This window comes from Ictidomys tridecemlineatus, chromosome 2, assembly GCF_052094955.1.
Source record: "Ictidomys tridecemlineatus isolate mIctTri1 chromosome 2, mIctTri1.hap1, whole genome shotgun sequence".
NCBI classification, from domain to species: domain Eukaryota; kingdom Metazoa; phylum Chordata; class Mammalia; order Rodentia; family Sciuridae; genus Ictidomys; species Ictidomys tridecemlineatus.
In genome coordinates, this window is record NC_135478.1 from 24,372,766 (window position 1) to 24,387,947 (window position 15,182).

Here is a 15,182-nt window from a genome sequence, read left to right on the forward strand (position 1 = left end):
CCTCGCCATTCTTCTTCTAGTAAGCACAGTATCTCAGCTAGTGTCCTCGAGGAGTATGTGTCTGTGTATATATACAACGCCTGTGGCTCTTATGGCACAGGGGGTGGGGGACTACAAATCTCTCATGTTGTATCTAGAAGCCTCTTGGTGGTGCTGGAGTCCTTGTGGGAGGATGGTGAGCCAGACTGCTTCCATCTGGGGAGAGGAAGCCAGGAGGCCAAACAGCTGTCACTTTTTGGATGACAGGCAATTTGGTTTTCTAGCTTCCCCTGGGGTCAAGGCCTGTGGTTCCCTGGGGTCTTGCAGCCTGGCTCCCATCCACCCTGCTCTCCAGTAAGTAGCGACACTAGGAGACTAAGGCACTGGCATGAGGCTGTGCAGGGGGCAGCATGGAGGGAGGAGAGGCGCTGCCACTGGAGAAGGAGTCCATCCACAAGAGAGTGTAGTTTCACATGTTTATTTTTGGCAGGAAGGAAATCATTGCAAACCTCTTGATTGACAACACTCGCCCCTGGAAACGTGCACAGTCCAAAGTAATGCTGGATTGTTCATCACGTTCAAATGTCCATCAGAAACCCATGACTACCCAGACACCAACATCTCTGCTGCTTGCGGGGGTGGGGGGTTAGTCTGCAGAGAAGCTCCTGGGAGAATGGACCTGGAACAGACACCATCAGATTTACAGTAAAATAGGAACAGAGGCAGCCAGTCCATTTTGTACAGGTAACTGCAAATGCATCAAGCCATCTGTTCTTCTCAACCCCTGGCATGCCAACTGTCCAGCACAGCACCTTTAGAAGCAGAGGCATAAACATCACGAGTGTTTGACCATAGGGCTGTGTGTTTCTGGATTTTATTAGAAAGCCATCTTTAAAATACAGGGTTGTAAATTGTTGCCAACACATAGACTTACAGACTTCTCCTTTACACCCAAAGTTCAAATGCTGCAACCGTGACAAGTCAGTGTCATTGGGGCACCATGTCCCCAAAGTCGTCTCATCAAAATTGCACCATGTCAAAGGAGATTCCCCACCAATCATCAACCATGACAGGTGGTGTTTATTATTAGTATACAAATGCATTGTTTAAAAACAGCTAGTGTGTGAAACCACAGACCAACACATAGGATTCCAGAGCAATGGAAGACGGAGCCTTAACGTTATCAGGAGTGCCTGGGCACCCCCAGCTCTAGGCCTGGCCAGAGATGTCGTAACATCACAGTGGGCGGGAGTCCACAAACCCAAGGAATCCTGTCCCAGATCTTAATGTAAAAAATACTTGCCCAGGAGGCTACATTGTAATCTGGTACTGAGAGGACCATGGAAACTGGAGGTCAGACTTCATTGTAGCTAAAAAAAGTCTGAGCATTTGGTAACGTGGGAAATATATGGCACAGAGAAGTAGATAATAGATTTCATTAAGTTTTAAAGCCCACAATTTAATAAAAGGTAATAATTAAAAACAATACCCGTATTTACCTTTAAAAACCATAAACCCCATTTGCCTCATTTCTTGGCCTTGTTAGAATTCTATTGCTTCATTTACATGTAGATGATTAAAAATATATATATATAGATATAGATAATTTGATTATGTACACAGAGCAGAATCAAGGATTAAAATAAAAACGGAATTTTGGAGTGTGGTCAAATAAGGTGCACAGATTCCAGAACCCTCAGAGGTTTTGGTCGCCCTCTCATGACATTCTGGGTCTGTGGTGGCAGGAACTGGGCTCCCTTCCCAATAGCTCCACACTGGATTAGTGCAACGGCATGAACTGCCCTCCCAGGTGCAGGAGCTGGGAGGTGAAGGGTTTGGCTCAAGCCTGACATGTGTTTAACTCCACTTGCCAGAAGGGGAGCACTCCCCTGAAATATTCTGGAATTTTAATCCTCTCTGCCCCTCTTCTAAGTGAGGCCCTGTGCTGCCAACATGGAAGGGGGCATGGTGGAGGGCTAAGGCTCCTTAGGGCCTAGTTCTGGGTGGATATCAACACCTGACAGACACTTGACTGGAACATTCAAGACATTTAAGGCAGTGGGGTCATTTAATGACTGTTTTTCTAAATGAAGGTTTATGACATGGACAGATCTGCCATGTAACTGTCATTATCTGTGGCAATGTCTAGCAAGGGGCTGTTTCTATTTTAATTGGCATATGGATTACTGGGTTTGGAACACTTTGAATGTCAGGAGACCCGGTTGCCCCTGAATATTCTCTCCTGAATGCACAGCACTCAACAGACCAAAGTGCTGTGGGGAGGATATGACTGGCAGCTGGCTTCATTATTTTCTGAGTGGAAAGCACAAGAAGAATCTTACTCAGACCCCTAGTTTTGCGCCTTGCTAGAGCCAGTCACTCCCACCAGCACTCTGGCTGAGGACAACCCACAGAGGACTAAGGCAATGGTGCCAAAACAAAAGGGTTCTTTTTAATTATTTTGAAAAGCAATACTTTATAGACTATCTTGTTGTCAAACAAGGAACATGGCACTGCTTAAACACCAAACTGGGAGAGGCTGAGAAGAGAACCTGGCTCAGAGGAGGAGCCCTTCTTCTCCCTGGTTTGGAGTGGGTCTCCCAGCTAGACAGGCTTCCCCACTTTTGGCTCAAAATAGCTGTGCTTCCAAGGAGACCAAGAGATGGACTCGGGCCATATAAAACTGGTGGCTGGTTGAGGCCACTGGTTCTCCAGTGAAAACAGTCAGCTCATCAGAGGACCTGATGTTGACTGCAGTTCAAAGTTAAATGTTACAGCTGTGTGGTGCTCTGGCCCTTGTGCCTCTGTACACTTCTGTATTCCTGGCGGCCAGTGCCAGGGAAGGGACACAGTTGGTGCAGTCTGCCATGGGGTGGGACACCCGTTTTTGACCCTGTCCAAGTTTGCAGCTTAGCAGTGAGCATGTTCTGAGCATAGGCACAGTGGCAAAGAACAGTGTAACAGCCGCTGGTCAATTCCATTTGGTGGCAGCACGGTAGCAGCAAAGAAAATTCCCAAACAGCTCCATGTATATCCAGCTTTTAGAAAGGAAAGGAATTAAAATTCAATAAACAGGCTTTTTTTTTTGTATCCAAGGGTTTCAGAGTTTCTCGTAACTGTTCTACCAAAACCAATAACAGCAGAACAGCAAAAAACACACAGAAGATATGGCAGTAGTGTAAAAGCAGAAGTGACGTGATGTCACTTTTCAAGGGTGTGATGTCACTTTTCAATGGGAAAATGTAACCTCGAGACAAAATTTGTCATCATCAGAAATCATAATATAAAAGAATATTGTTTCCTAAAATGTTGAGCCACACAATTGCAGATACATTTCAAACTGGGTCAGAAATGAGTGGAGACAATGACATAATCACAAAAAACTCCTGTCAATGGGAGCCTGACCCTGCAGCATGCCACGGGTCATCAGAGCAAAGTCACACCTGTTGGGAAACAGGCATCAATGACTCTCCCTCCCTCACCCCCCACCCCATTATACACACACTACCAGGTTCTAGAAAATCGTCATGTTCATCTTCTCAAAGTATCTAAGACAATAAAAGGCTAAAAGATGTCTGGAAATATGTTTGTGTAGAAAAATTAACTCTCAGCTTAAAATAACATTCAAAAAGGCACTTCATCCTGTAGGAAAGAGATTCTGAGTTGGGTCAGCTGCTCTGAGCTGGGACAGAAGGGGACAGGTTGTCTGTTTGGAGGGGAGAATAGTTGAAAGGAAGTCTGATAGATATCAAGCTTTTTTACCCCCCATTTTTTTTTTCCTTTTTGGTATGTTTTAAGAAAAGCAAATCCAGTAAAATGCATGTCGCTTTATGAAATTTGTTAAAAGAGTTCTTTTTAAAATAGTTGTTTCTGTTCTTAAAAAACAAACAGGTAGGCGTGGCCATATTCACCCTGTGGCCTGGAGCATGGAGTCTCCTCACTTTCAGCTCCAGGGAGCTGAGGCCAGGCAGGTCCCCTGAGGCCAGAGGTTCCAGAGTGCAGAGGCAGGAGGCTGGCTGAGGCCGGGGCTACCTATTGCAGAGCCTCTGCAGCATGCTGTACACGTCGTCCTCACGGCTCAGGCCCTCGAAGAAGGGGATGAGGTCCAGCAGCTCCGTGTCCGTCATGTCATCGAACCAGGACTGCACAGGCACCTGGAAGACAGTGGGTGGGGCAGGTAGCACAACTGTACCCAGGGGCTGGGGCTGCTCCCAACCCGACTGGGTCCCTAGACTTTTATCATATTTTTTGGTAAAGAGGATTAGTATCTAGAAATCATCATCATCAACTTCATGACCATCATTCTGCTTGTTCCCCTGTTCAAGGTCGTCCAGAGCTATGTGGCTTCAGGATCACTCAAGAGGCAAAGTGTACCCAGTCCGTGTGCGTTTGCCTGTTTTATTCTCCTGCCACAGGAGAGGCAGCCAAAGCACTAGGCTTGCTACTTGCAGTTTCATAAAGCTCTTTATATGGCACCAAGTCAGCTCCTTGCACCTGGGAGCAAGCGGATCCAGAGGTGATGTGCCAATTCCTGAAACCAGGAGGCGCTGTCCAAGCACAGGAGGCTTCTACTTGAAGTTGTGTTGTGCTGCATGGCAAAGACAAGGGTGCATTTCCCCCATGCTTAGCAATGAAAAGGTAAAAGTGGAAGCATAAGATTCCAGGGCATTCTGAAGGATGGGCAAAGGCAGGATTTCTCCTTAATTTTAGGCTGAGAAGTAGAGGGGGGTGGTGGTTGGTGGCAGCCAGGGGTGTAGAGAAAAGATTTAAAAAGAAATTTAAGAAAACTGAAAAGGTGTACAAGCCACATTTTGACCTTTTTACAAATCAAATTTTATAAACAGAAACATAAAAATTCATGTAATTTTGAAAAAAACAATATAAGAATAGAAAAATGAACACTTCTAGGAGGAAGAGAGAGAATGGAGGAGGGCAGAAAAAACGACTTCTCTAAATGGAAGATTCTCTAGATCTTCACTGATAGTTTTGATGACAGAATCATGTAAATGTGTTACATAATTAAAAGAAAATCAAACCATTAGGAGAAAGGCAATTAACAAATGAACCTAAGTTATATAAGGCTAGTGGGTGACATGATCACACAGAGAATTACTTCAAGTGATTTTTTTTGTTCCCCAAGTGCTGGGGATCAACTGCAGAGCCTTGTAGATGCCAGGAGAGTGTCCTACTACTGAGTATATCCCAGTGATTTCAAACATGGTGTCTGACTGTACATCTCTCCCAAAACCCCTAAGCTGCATTCAATTTTTACTATCCGTAATTAATATCAGAACTGCTATTTTGACTTAAATATATAGTATAGAAAAAATCAAACACGTAATTATGTTAATATCCTTAGAAATCAAGCATTTCAGCATGAGAGAGATTCACATACAAAAACAAAGAAGTAAAATAAAAGTTCTGTAATCTTAATGTTGAATTGGAAAAACCAGTATGAATTTATAATTTATTTTTCTTTCTAAGAAATAAGTATTTTGGTTCTTTTTTTTTTTTAAAGCTCTGATTTGTAGTATGATTAAAAGTAAAGGACATGCCATCCCAATTGTGACCTCTAAACACCATTTCCACTAACGGGGACCAAGATTCACAGAAAACTGGCTGATTTCAAGACTGAACTAAGAAATGTTCAAGAACAGCCTGGAACGTCTCTTCTTCTTTTTGTGCTGGGGATGGAACCCAGAGCCTTGTGAATGTTAAGTACACAATCTACTAAGGAACTACACTCCCAGTCCCTGGCCTGGAATATCTGGTATCAGAAAGCAAAGCAGGCTATCAAATATTATTGTTATTTGGAGGAGTCTCCGTTGGTCAAAGGCAAAAATGTGAGCATCCAAAATAATAATAAACAGATTGGACTGAAACAATAAAAAAAAATCTATGAGCACATATAATACTAAAATTCACTGGCTACTTCTGGAGATTATTAGAGCTCATTACTCTAATACATACACACGTGTGTGTGTGCACATACACACATAAACTTATTAGCCTAAAACTGCAAAATTAAAGGAGAAAAACTAAGGCTTTATACTGCTTTCCCTATTCAAACATTCAAACTGTATTTTAGGGAAAGCAAACAGACAACATGGCCAGTTCTATTTTATTTTTTTAGAAGATGTCTGGCCAAAAAAGGCATAAGGAATGATAAGATTTAGAAATCAAACATTTTGCAATTCTTAATGAAATAGTGGATTTACACAACAACTGCTATGATTATGAGGTGAAAGATTAATAGGGAACTTTATAATGGATGAACCCAATGACCAACTTTAAATCTTTAGGGGCAATCTGACATTATATGCCTCCTGGTATGATTTCATAGGAAGTATGCAATATCACCTATGATGTATTTGTATTTGTAGACAAAAAAAAAAAAAGAGAGAGAGAAAAGAAATGAGCCTGAATCTAACCAAATAGTATACAGAGATCTATCTTCTTGTTTAAAGGATATAGGGCAGCTGGGAAAATATACTTAACACCACCAAACCACAGCAAATAGGCAGACTCAGAATGTAGAAAATTTCTATAAGAAAAATAACCAAACCTTCAACAAACCAATGGCATAGAAGAATGAGACAGAAAGGAAGAGATGTTCAAATTACAAAAGAATTAACCAATGCAATGCATGGGCCTTTTTTGGATCCTGATTCAAACAATTCAGATGAAATAAAACATTTTGTGATGATGGGACACAATGAATATAGTGTGAATAGTAGATAATGTAAGAAGCTACTGTGTTGGATCACAAGTTGAAGGCCAGACTGGGAAACTTAGCAAGACACTGCCTCAAAATAAAAATAAAAAGGAAGGGCTAGAGAAGCAGCTCTGTCCATCCCCAGTACTAAAGAAGAAAAAAAAATGCCTTTTTAAAAAATCTTATCTATTATCTCTTTTCAAAATCTATCTTTTATCCCTTATCTGACATATCCAAATGTACTATGTTGAATTTGATTTACTTGTTAAAGTATTATATGTAAAACAATACATTTTGAGTAAGTATTCAAACAACAATATCACACCAACTAAGTGAATCATTTGAATTTTTTTTTTGTTACTAAGTGTGGCTAGAGTTCTGGACCTGAGGAGGGGACCTCTGTAAGCCTGGATGAGTCTGAGAGGCGTGTGTGTGTGTATGTGTGTGTGTGTGTGTGTGTGTGTGTGTGTAGATTCCCCAGGGGAATCACCGGAGCAGAAGGGCTGGTTGTTGCAGGCACTGCTGAGAGGCCTGCAGTGGCTGATTTCTGTTCCTCTGGAAGAGCACTGGGCAGGTGAAGGGAGGCTGTCCCCTACTGAGGAGGCACTGGGAGCTGCTGTGCTCCAGGGGGTTTATGTAAGAACTGTTCCCACGGGGTGCTTCTCAGACATCATTATGAGGTATAAGCCGACAGTCTTATCTGAAGACCTTATTGAAGTGTTTTATTCATTCTTGTTTAAGGTATACTTGTGCTTTAGGGGTCACCCAGCCTGTTGAATCTGCTGCAGAGGTCACGAAGTGCCGGGCAGCAGCCAGCTGCATGAGGTTAACAGCAGACAACCCTCCACAAGTACCCTCCCCGGAGTACTAAGGAGAAACGGGTAGGTGGAGAGCTTACCAGGGCAAGCCCTGCTCTAGCCACTGCGTTTCACCTACTGCCCACCAAATCCCCTATCAACCCTACAAGATTGGCATTCCCAGAATTCCCACTTGACAGGTGATGCAACTGAGGCTCAGTGAGGTGAGATAACTTGACTGATGTCCTGCAACTGCTAAGAGGCTGAGCTGGGATTTAACTAAGAAAAGGCTCCCAGACCTTCTCGTGGGGGTGCTCGCCTGCCAAGACAGCTCAGATGCAGCCCTGCCATCTTGTTCTCTAGGGCTACTTACTGCATTCTCAGGATGGAAGATGTAGGAGGCAGGAGAATTGTCCACGATGATCACTTTGCTCAGCTCCCGACCCAGGCGACTCAGGTCCTTCACGTAGTTCCCACGATGGAAAACACAGGACTCTCTGAAGAGCCGGGCCCGGAACACACCCCAGCGGTCTAGGAGGTCAGCCACAGGGTCTGCATACTAGAAAGAAGGTGTCGCGAATTAAGGCTGGGTGCCCAGAAGAGCCAGAGACCCTGGCCTACTGCAGCAATACCCTATTTTTTTTAAAAGATGATTTAATAACTGGAAGTGTTTTAGGATCCCGGTTATTTTTCTCTCCATGTATTAAGATGCATTGGACTCTTCCATTTCTTATATCTAATCCACAGAATATCTTTAGCAGTTTTACCTTCAAAAATATCAGGACTCCACCTGCATCTCTCTAGTTTTACTGCTACCACCCTAGGCCAGGCTCTACTCTCTGGCCTGGGAGATGTTTTTCCTGCTGGACCTCCCTTCCTAGCCCATTTACCTCAAAGCTGTTAGAATAGTCAATGGAAAACATACTTCCCATCACATCAGCCCCTTGCTTAGCATTCTTCACTTTCTATTGCTGCATCTCCTGGAGTGAGGCCCATGTCCTCTAGGATGATGTGAGGACAGGCCTCACCATCAAGACCAAAGTGAGGGCACAGCCAGGCATTGCTGGGGATCTGTAACTTTGCCAGGGACACTGGAGTACATGCAGCTGTTGGGAAGGCCAGCAGTGAGATGCATAGCATGTGAGTCCATGGGCAAGTCTTTTCCTCTCCAAGAGGAGGCAGAGTCCAGGAACAGCTCTATCTCTTACTAACCAAGTGGGATGAGAGTTCAGCGCATTGTTCCAAAGCGGCCAAACAAGCATCAGTGGGTGGACTACTAGGGGTTGGCTCTGGATGGGAAAAGATGGTTAACTGCCTCATAATCATTGCTGCTGATGGTGTTGGCACTCATCTTTCAGGGAAGTGAATGAATCCAGGGACCACAGGCCTGAGAGATGAATGTGAAGAATGTAGGTCTCAGGAGGTCAGGGACTGTGTCTCCTTGTTCTTTGCTACATTCACAGTGCCTAGTACTGTTTGGCATACAATAAGTACTGAGTATATATGCTCTGGGGGAATAAATGGTTGTGTGACAAGGATGCGGGTCCTAGAGGGCACTGACAGCCAGTGGGGGGCCTCTGAGGCTGTACACCAATGCTTCCAGCAGGGAGCTGAACTGAGCCCAGAGCCCAGAGCTGAAGCAATGACCACCATAGTGGAACTTGGACATCAGGGAGGAAAGGAGCTGTAAGGATGCCCTTGGGAACTGATTCCGCTCAGGCAGCCTGGAGTAGCAGCGACAAAAGGACTGGAGAGACAGATGGAGGGGCAGGAAGAGAAGCCCAACAAGGATGTTTAAGCAAATACTGGGGACAATGCCAAGGAAATGTTTTCAATTTTGCCAAAGAAAAAAACAACTCCTGGTCTAGGGCATTGGTGCAAGCTTCCTGTTTGTTATTTCTGTGGTTATTACTTCAGGTTCCTCAGCACCCCAGAGCACTGTCAGAAGAGCCATCGAAGCTGCAGATGCAATTAGTCTTGGTACCTCTCATCTGAAAGATTACCCACTAGGGAAGACTTTGCCTTCCCCGAGGCCTCGCTCTCTTCTTGGTATGCAAAACTAAAGCCCACGTTTTAGATTCCCTCTCCAGAGGTGCAGGCTCTGTGCTGAGATGAGACTGGCAGAATGCTGTGCAGGTGGGGCTCTCTCTCACCTCACTCAGCACAGAGATGGATCTGGCCAGGAATGCCTAGGCTGGCAAAGCAGAGTGCCCAGGATCTGGAGTCAGAAGCTCCAACACACAGAGCAGGAGCATGGGCACCAGGGTACGGGGAGCCATCCAGAGGCTGGCCACATTGGGGCAAGCTACTGTGTGTGTTTCCCTGGAGCAGGTCTGCACACAGGCAGATGGCTAACCTAGGCCCCACAAAATGCATCTTAGGGGACACTCAAGAGTCCCCAGGAAGACACTGGTAGTGCCACCAAGTGGATGGCACTGGTCTCACGAGAATCAGGGTTTGAAAGATGGTCACGGTAAGGACCTTGGAGGAGGAGCAAGGGCCCACCCTGCCTGCCCTAGAAACAGCACAGCACCTTGTTTCATCTGTGAAGGGGGAATTGAAACCTGACCGGGGGTCTTGAGAACCCATTTAATTCCTTAAATAGTGGAAGAGGACAAAGAAACCTCTTTGGTCAGATGAAGGTAGCTGATGGGTAAGAGATTCAAACTAAGTTGTAAGATCAAAATATGTCTGAATGATTTTATCACCATTAACACTTAAGATGCTAAATACTGACCATCAGGAGCACCACACTGTGACAATGACCAGCATAGTACGTGGAGCCCAGCCAAGTGCTTGCTGAGTACTTGCCCAGCATGTCAGGTGCCCTGCTAAGCCCTTTACACAGGCAGTTTAATTTAATCCTCCCTATGAGGCAGAAGGAATTATCCCCACTTATAGAGGAGAAAACCAAGATGCCAAAAGTGAAGTGACTTACCTGAGATCACACAGCAACTTAGGGCAGAGCCAGAACTTTCACCAGCCCATGTCTCTGGGTGACTGTCCACATGTCTCTCTCATTTGTCCCTCTCCTAAGCCAGTGTAACCCAAACTCAAGGTGTGGGTTCTCTATCATTTGGATGCCAGTCAGTGGACGAGAAGGCACCAATGTGCCTGCAGCAGGCGGCCATCCTTTCACAGCCACACTGGACATTTGTGATTTTCTCATCCGTGGACAACCAGCTTCAGGCGGCTGTGTACAGCAACTTCATGGAGCATTTGTTCTAAGTGCTCCCTGTTACCATGGTAACCAGAAGCCTTTCAGCCTGGCGGTGTGCACATGGCCTGTGTCTGTCCCATCTGGGTGGGAACCTGTCACCATAAAAACAGCTTTCCCCACCTTAACAAAGGCTTGTGACAGATCAGAGTTAGAGGTGGGGGAGGGGAGTGGAAAGCTAGGGCTGGGAGTTGGGTGAGGAATAGGACGCACCTTGGCCAAGCTGGCAGTAAAGAGCACACACTCAAAGAGCTGCCCCATCCTCTGGAGGAATTCGTCCACATGTGGCCGCTTCAGCACGTACACCTGCAACGGCAGGAAGCAGCAAGCTGGTCAGTCATGGCAGCTGCTGGGATGCCTGGGCCCAAGCGCCCACTGTAGGAAGAACTGCCTCAAGGGTGTCTGCCTCCCATCACCATGTCCATGTGTGGCCTGCAGAGGCCCAGACTACAGCATCAGAGGGCACACTCCCCAGGTGGGGGTCTAGGTCTAAGTTCATTGTAGATGACCCTCTTAAGGGGGAAAGGGAAGCTGACCATAGAATGGAGGGGCTTGGGGATTTTTCAGAGCCAGTGAGTAGAATGCAGGTCCCATGTCTGTGTAAACCACTCATTCATTTCACATGTGTTTCTTGGCACCTGTTGTGGGATAGGCCCCATGTGGATAAAGGCCATGGTCTGGGTGCTGTCCTTTTGGAAACGAATGGCAGATCTAGGATTGCTCCAGCTGCCACCTTACTCTGAACAGAACCCTTCCCCTCAATAGAAGGTGAGGGGCAAAAAGGGTCTTCCTTATCAGCATGCGAGCTGCCTACTTGAAACTACAGGGTTGCTCTGCTGGGCGTGATATAGAAATACATTTTGGGAGATGTGAAGCCAGCTTCAGGGACTCATAAACAAGCCACTTTGGGGGCCTCTGAGTAAAGAGTAGCCTTTTCTAGAATGGCTGGGCTCTGGGCAGCCTTTTGGCCAGGCAGGCTGGGTGGGGCTGCACAGCAGCGAGGCTTCAGCTCACACATGAGCTCTGGACTAGGGAGCTTGAAGAAATCAGAAGAAATTGGGAGATGGGAGAGAAGGCCAAGCTGGTGAGAGGACAAAGGAAATGGAGGAACCCATTAAAACCTGAATAAATTTCTTTTGAAATTAGCCACTTCACTAAATAAATCAAACTCTTCAAAATTCAATTCAACATATTTACCGAGCTGCAGCTCTGTGCTCAGCTTGATGTGGTTACAAAGACGAATCAAACACAGGCCTTGCCCTTGAAGGGCTCACAGTCTACAGCAGATGCATGCAAAAGTATGAAAGAAAAATGGCATAATGAAAGTCACAGCAGGGGGATAAATTAGAGAGAGTTAACTCCCCATTCCGGGGAGGGAATCACAGAAGGCAACATTTGGCCCAGATCCTAAAGGATGAATATGCATTCACCAGGCCTGTAAGAATGAGAAGAAGCAAGTTTTCAGGCAGAGGAAAGTATAAGCCAGAGACCTGAAATACTTAATGTGTCAGATGATGCCCAGCTCAGCGAGGTTATGAGAGAAGACGGGGAAGTGGGCAGGAGGTGGCTGAAGACTGAGAGGCAGGTCACAGCACATGTAAGGCCTTAAATGACAGATGGAACAGGGTGGATAAACTGCAGATGTAGCAGAAGTGAGGCAGGGGGCTCTGTACTCCACGTTGGACACACTGCTGGCAAGGAATTCTACCTAGAACCGAGTAACTTTCAATATGCCAGATACAGGGACTGGGGAGGACCAGGACTTGATGGGAAACTCATGACTAACACAGTAGGGTGGACACGGGTCTGTGGCTCAGGGTCACAGCAGGGCACAGAGGAACAGGGTGGCCTAGACACAGGGTGCCAACACAGCTCTGAGGAGCTGGGAGGCTGGGGTGGGGAGTTGAGAACAGGGCTTGTGGCTGTAGTGATCCATGCCCCACAGTGCCCAGGAGATTCCTTGGTACCAGTGCCAGCGACAGACTGCAGCCTGTGGTTCTGTGTCCTTGGGAGTACTGCTTGAACAGCAAGCTGTATTACATGCAAAGGATTGATTTGGGAACTCTGGCGTTGGTGCCTCTGGCAGAGAGGAGGGTCCTGGGCCTGGATGCCGGCGTCCAGGCTCGCGTCCCCGTGCAAGTAACCAAGAATAGGCCCATTGGGACCTGCACAGCCTATCCTGGATTACTTGAACGAGGCCACGGCCTTCGCCAAGGCCTTGGTCCTCCTGCTCTTGGCGCCTGTGGCTTCCTTCCCTCAGGAGAGTTTCTGACCCCAGCCCAGGGACCCTGGGGTGTCTACTGCCAAGCAAGTCAAAGCACGGACAGGAGGGAGGCTAGGGGTGGCTCCTGTAGGTCAGGCATGCTCACAGTCACATGGTGTGAAGGATTAATTCCTCTCCTAAAGCTTGCATGCCATTGGGCAGCTCTCCTTTGTCTTATCACGAGCACTCTGCAACACGAGCCAAGATGCAGAAGTCTTAACTGCTTCTAAGATGCTGAGTTAATTCAGTTGATTTTTTTTTGCAAATGTTAAATGCCCAGGTGCTTGCAGTTTTGGCCCCATGATGACTTTTACAAGCATGAAGTGTAGAGGCAGTCCCTATCCACCCTTCCCAGGGATTGTTTCCTGGCAGGATCTCCTGGAGAACAGGCCAGAAAGCAAGGAGTGGGTGGGGAGGGGAGGGGAACCCGAGTATGAGGCAAGAACCCTGGGCCAGGAGGCAGGAGACTGGAATTCTCATTTTAGTTCTTCCCATTGCATATAACCTTGAACCAACATTCTCCTTGGCTAAATCTCAATCTCCCCATCTGGGCAATGAGGTGGCTGGGCCAGCTGGTTTCCAAGGCTGCAACAGTTTTAATACCTGCACTTGAGAGCCGGAGAGCACTGACATTGTTAAGGAAAGACATCCTGTTGTGGCCTGTGGCCCAGGTACCAAGAGAGATTTTCCTTCCTGCAATACGAGGCCAGAAACTCTCCCTTTAAGACCCTGGAGCTCGCAAGGAAGATGGTCAGATCATCCCTGTAGAAAACCTGACAAAAGTCACCCCCTTCAACCTTCAAGGCCAGTTTTCCTGCAATGTTTCCAATATGTTCACAAATGAAGCTATTTCCGGAAGAGCTTTATGCAGATAAGGGAAAAAATTACAAAGAATGAAGATGACATGCATGCCAACTGACTATGGCATCTTTATTCATAGCAGCCTGCTGATCCAAAAACCTTCTCCCTTTTTCTTTAGGGTTGGGTATTTGCTAAAGATCCACTGGAGAATGCAGGAGTGACAAGATCAGTCTGGAGCAGCTGGTATTGGAAAAGAACACCTTTCCCCAAGAATTCACTGTCAGTGGGTACCTGGTGATTTTCCTGTTGCCTGCTAGGAGAGTAGCCAAAAGCAATTACATGAGGAAGTTAATTAGATTATCAAGCTAGGCCAGTGGGGGAGATGGAAACTTCTGAAAGTCTGCATCAAATCAAAGAACTATTTGAACTTGCAGGCACATCAAATATTTATGAAATAGATATAGTTTTCCTTATAAAATCGGTACAAACAAATTCAAGTGAGTAGGAAAGAAAAGCAGAAAAATCATTGTATTTATTATTCAAAGTCTGTTTGTTTTGTATTGAATAATATTATCACTGAAATAGAAATTAAGAAATAAAGTTCATAGGGAATATAATTAAAAGAAATGCTCACTGAAACTCAAATTTAGCTTTGATTTTCTTACCTGATGTATAGTTCCATCGATTTCAACCGGAACAATAAAATCAGCATTACTAATAGGCTAGAGAGAAAAGAGACTATAATTAATATATCTGAAAGAACAAGATAAAATTGGAAATTTTAGCAAGAAAAAAGCTTGCCTGGACCAACGTTTTGATAATTGGAAAAAACAGTTCAGGAGAAGGATGTTGAAGCATGCCTTGGTTCCTTGAAATAAGCACAAGCAGGAAAGCACATTCTTTTCTGTTCTGAATGTCGTGACGTTTCCAGCATCCTGGTCCAACCTCTGGATCACCTGCCTGGCCTCAACCACAAAGGGTGGCACAGCCTGGCGAGAGAATGGGGTTCCTCAGACACTCCAGCCCTTACCCAGAGCCCTGCCAGGATGAGGGGACCACTGATGGCCACCAGGGGGAGAAGATGAGAGCCCGACGGCCAGTAGCCAGGGCCACCAGGGAAACAACTTGGACTTAAGACCCACAGTGCTGAGTGGCTAGACAGGAGATGTTCAGCACACAGACCCACAACAGGGCCAGGGACATGCGGGGCAAAGTCAGAGGCCACAAACCACAACCTTGGGCAGGTTCTTCCCCTCTCTGGACTTCAGTGTCTCCTCTCTTCCATAGCTATAGTGACAGGTTTGATGAATAACTGAGGCTCCATCCAGTCCTGAGAATCAGTGATCTCAGGCCCTGCCTGGTAGTCTGGCACAGTCTCCTGTCCTGGGGGTAGAAGTGAGGGCAGCCCTC

General features: G+C 46.1%; 1 protein-coding gene across 6 annotated transcripts in view; it reads right to left on the minus strand.

Annotated features, from left to right (window-relative positions):
* Positions 1-441: 441 nt before the first annotated feature.
* Positions 442-15,182, minus strand: part of Ctdspl (CTD small phosphatase like) — a 111,111-nt gene continuing 96,370 nt past the window's right edge. For 3 of the 6 annotated variants that reach the window (XM_078038141.1, XM_078038140.1, XM_078038142.1), the window contains 4 exons: positions 14,438-14,494; positions 10,922-11,014; positions 7,865-8,050; positions 442-4,133 (listed from right to left, as the gene is read on the minus strand). In XM_078038141.1, the coding sequence (XP_077894267.1) occupies positions 4,008-4,133; positions 7,865-8,050; positions 10,922-11,014; positions 14,438-14,494 (462 nt within the window). In that variant the 3' untranslated portion in view covers positions 442-4,007. Of the gene's footprint in view, positions 4,134-7,864; positions 8,051-10,921; positions 11,015-14,437; positions 14,495-14,573; positions 14,762-15,182 lie in introns of all 6 variants that reach the window. The other 3 variants (XM_078038144.1, XM_078038143.1, XM_040290008.2) reach the window with 2 other exon arrangements.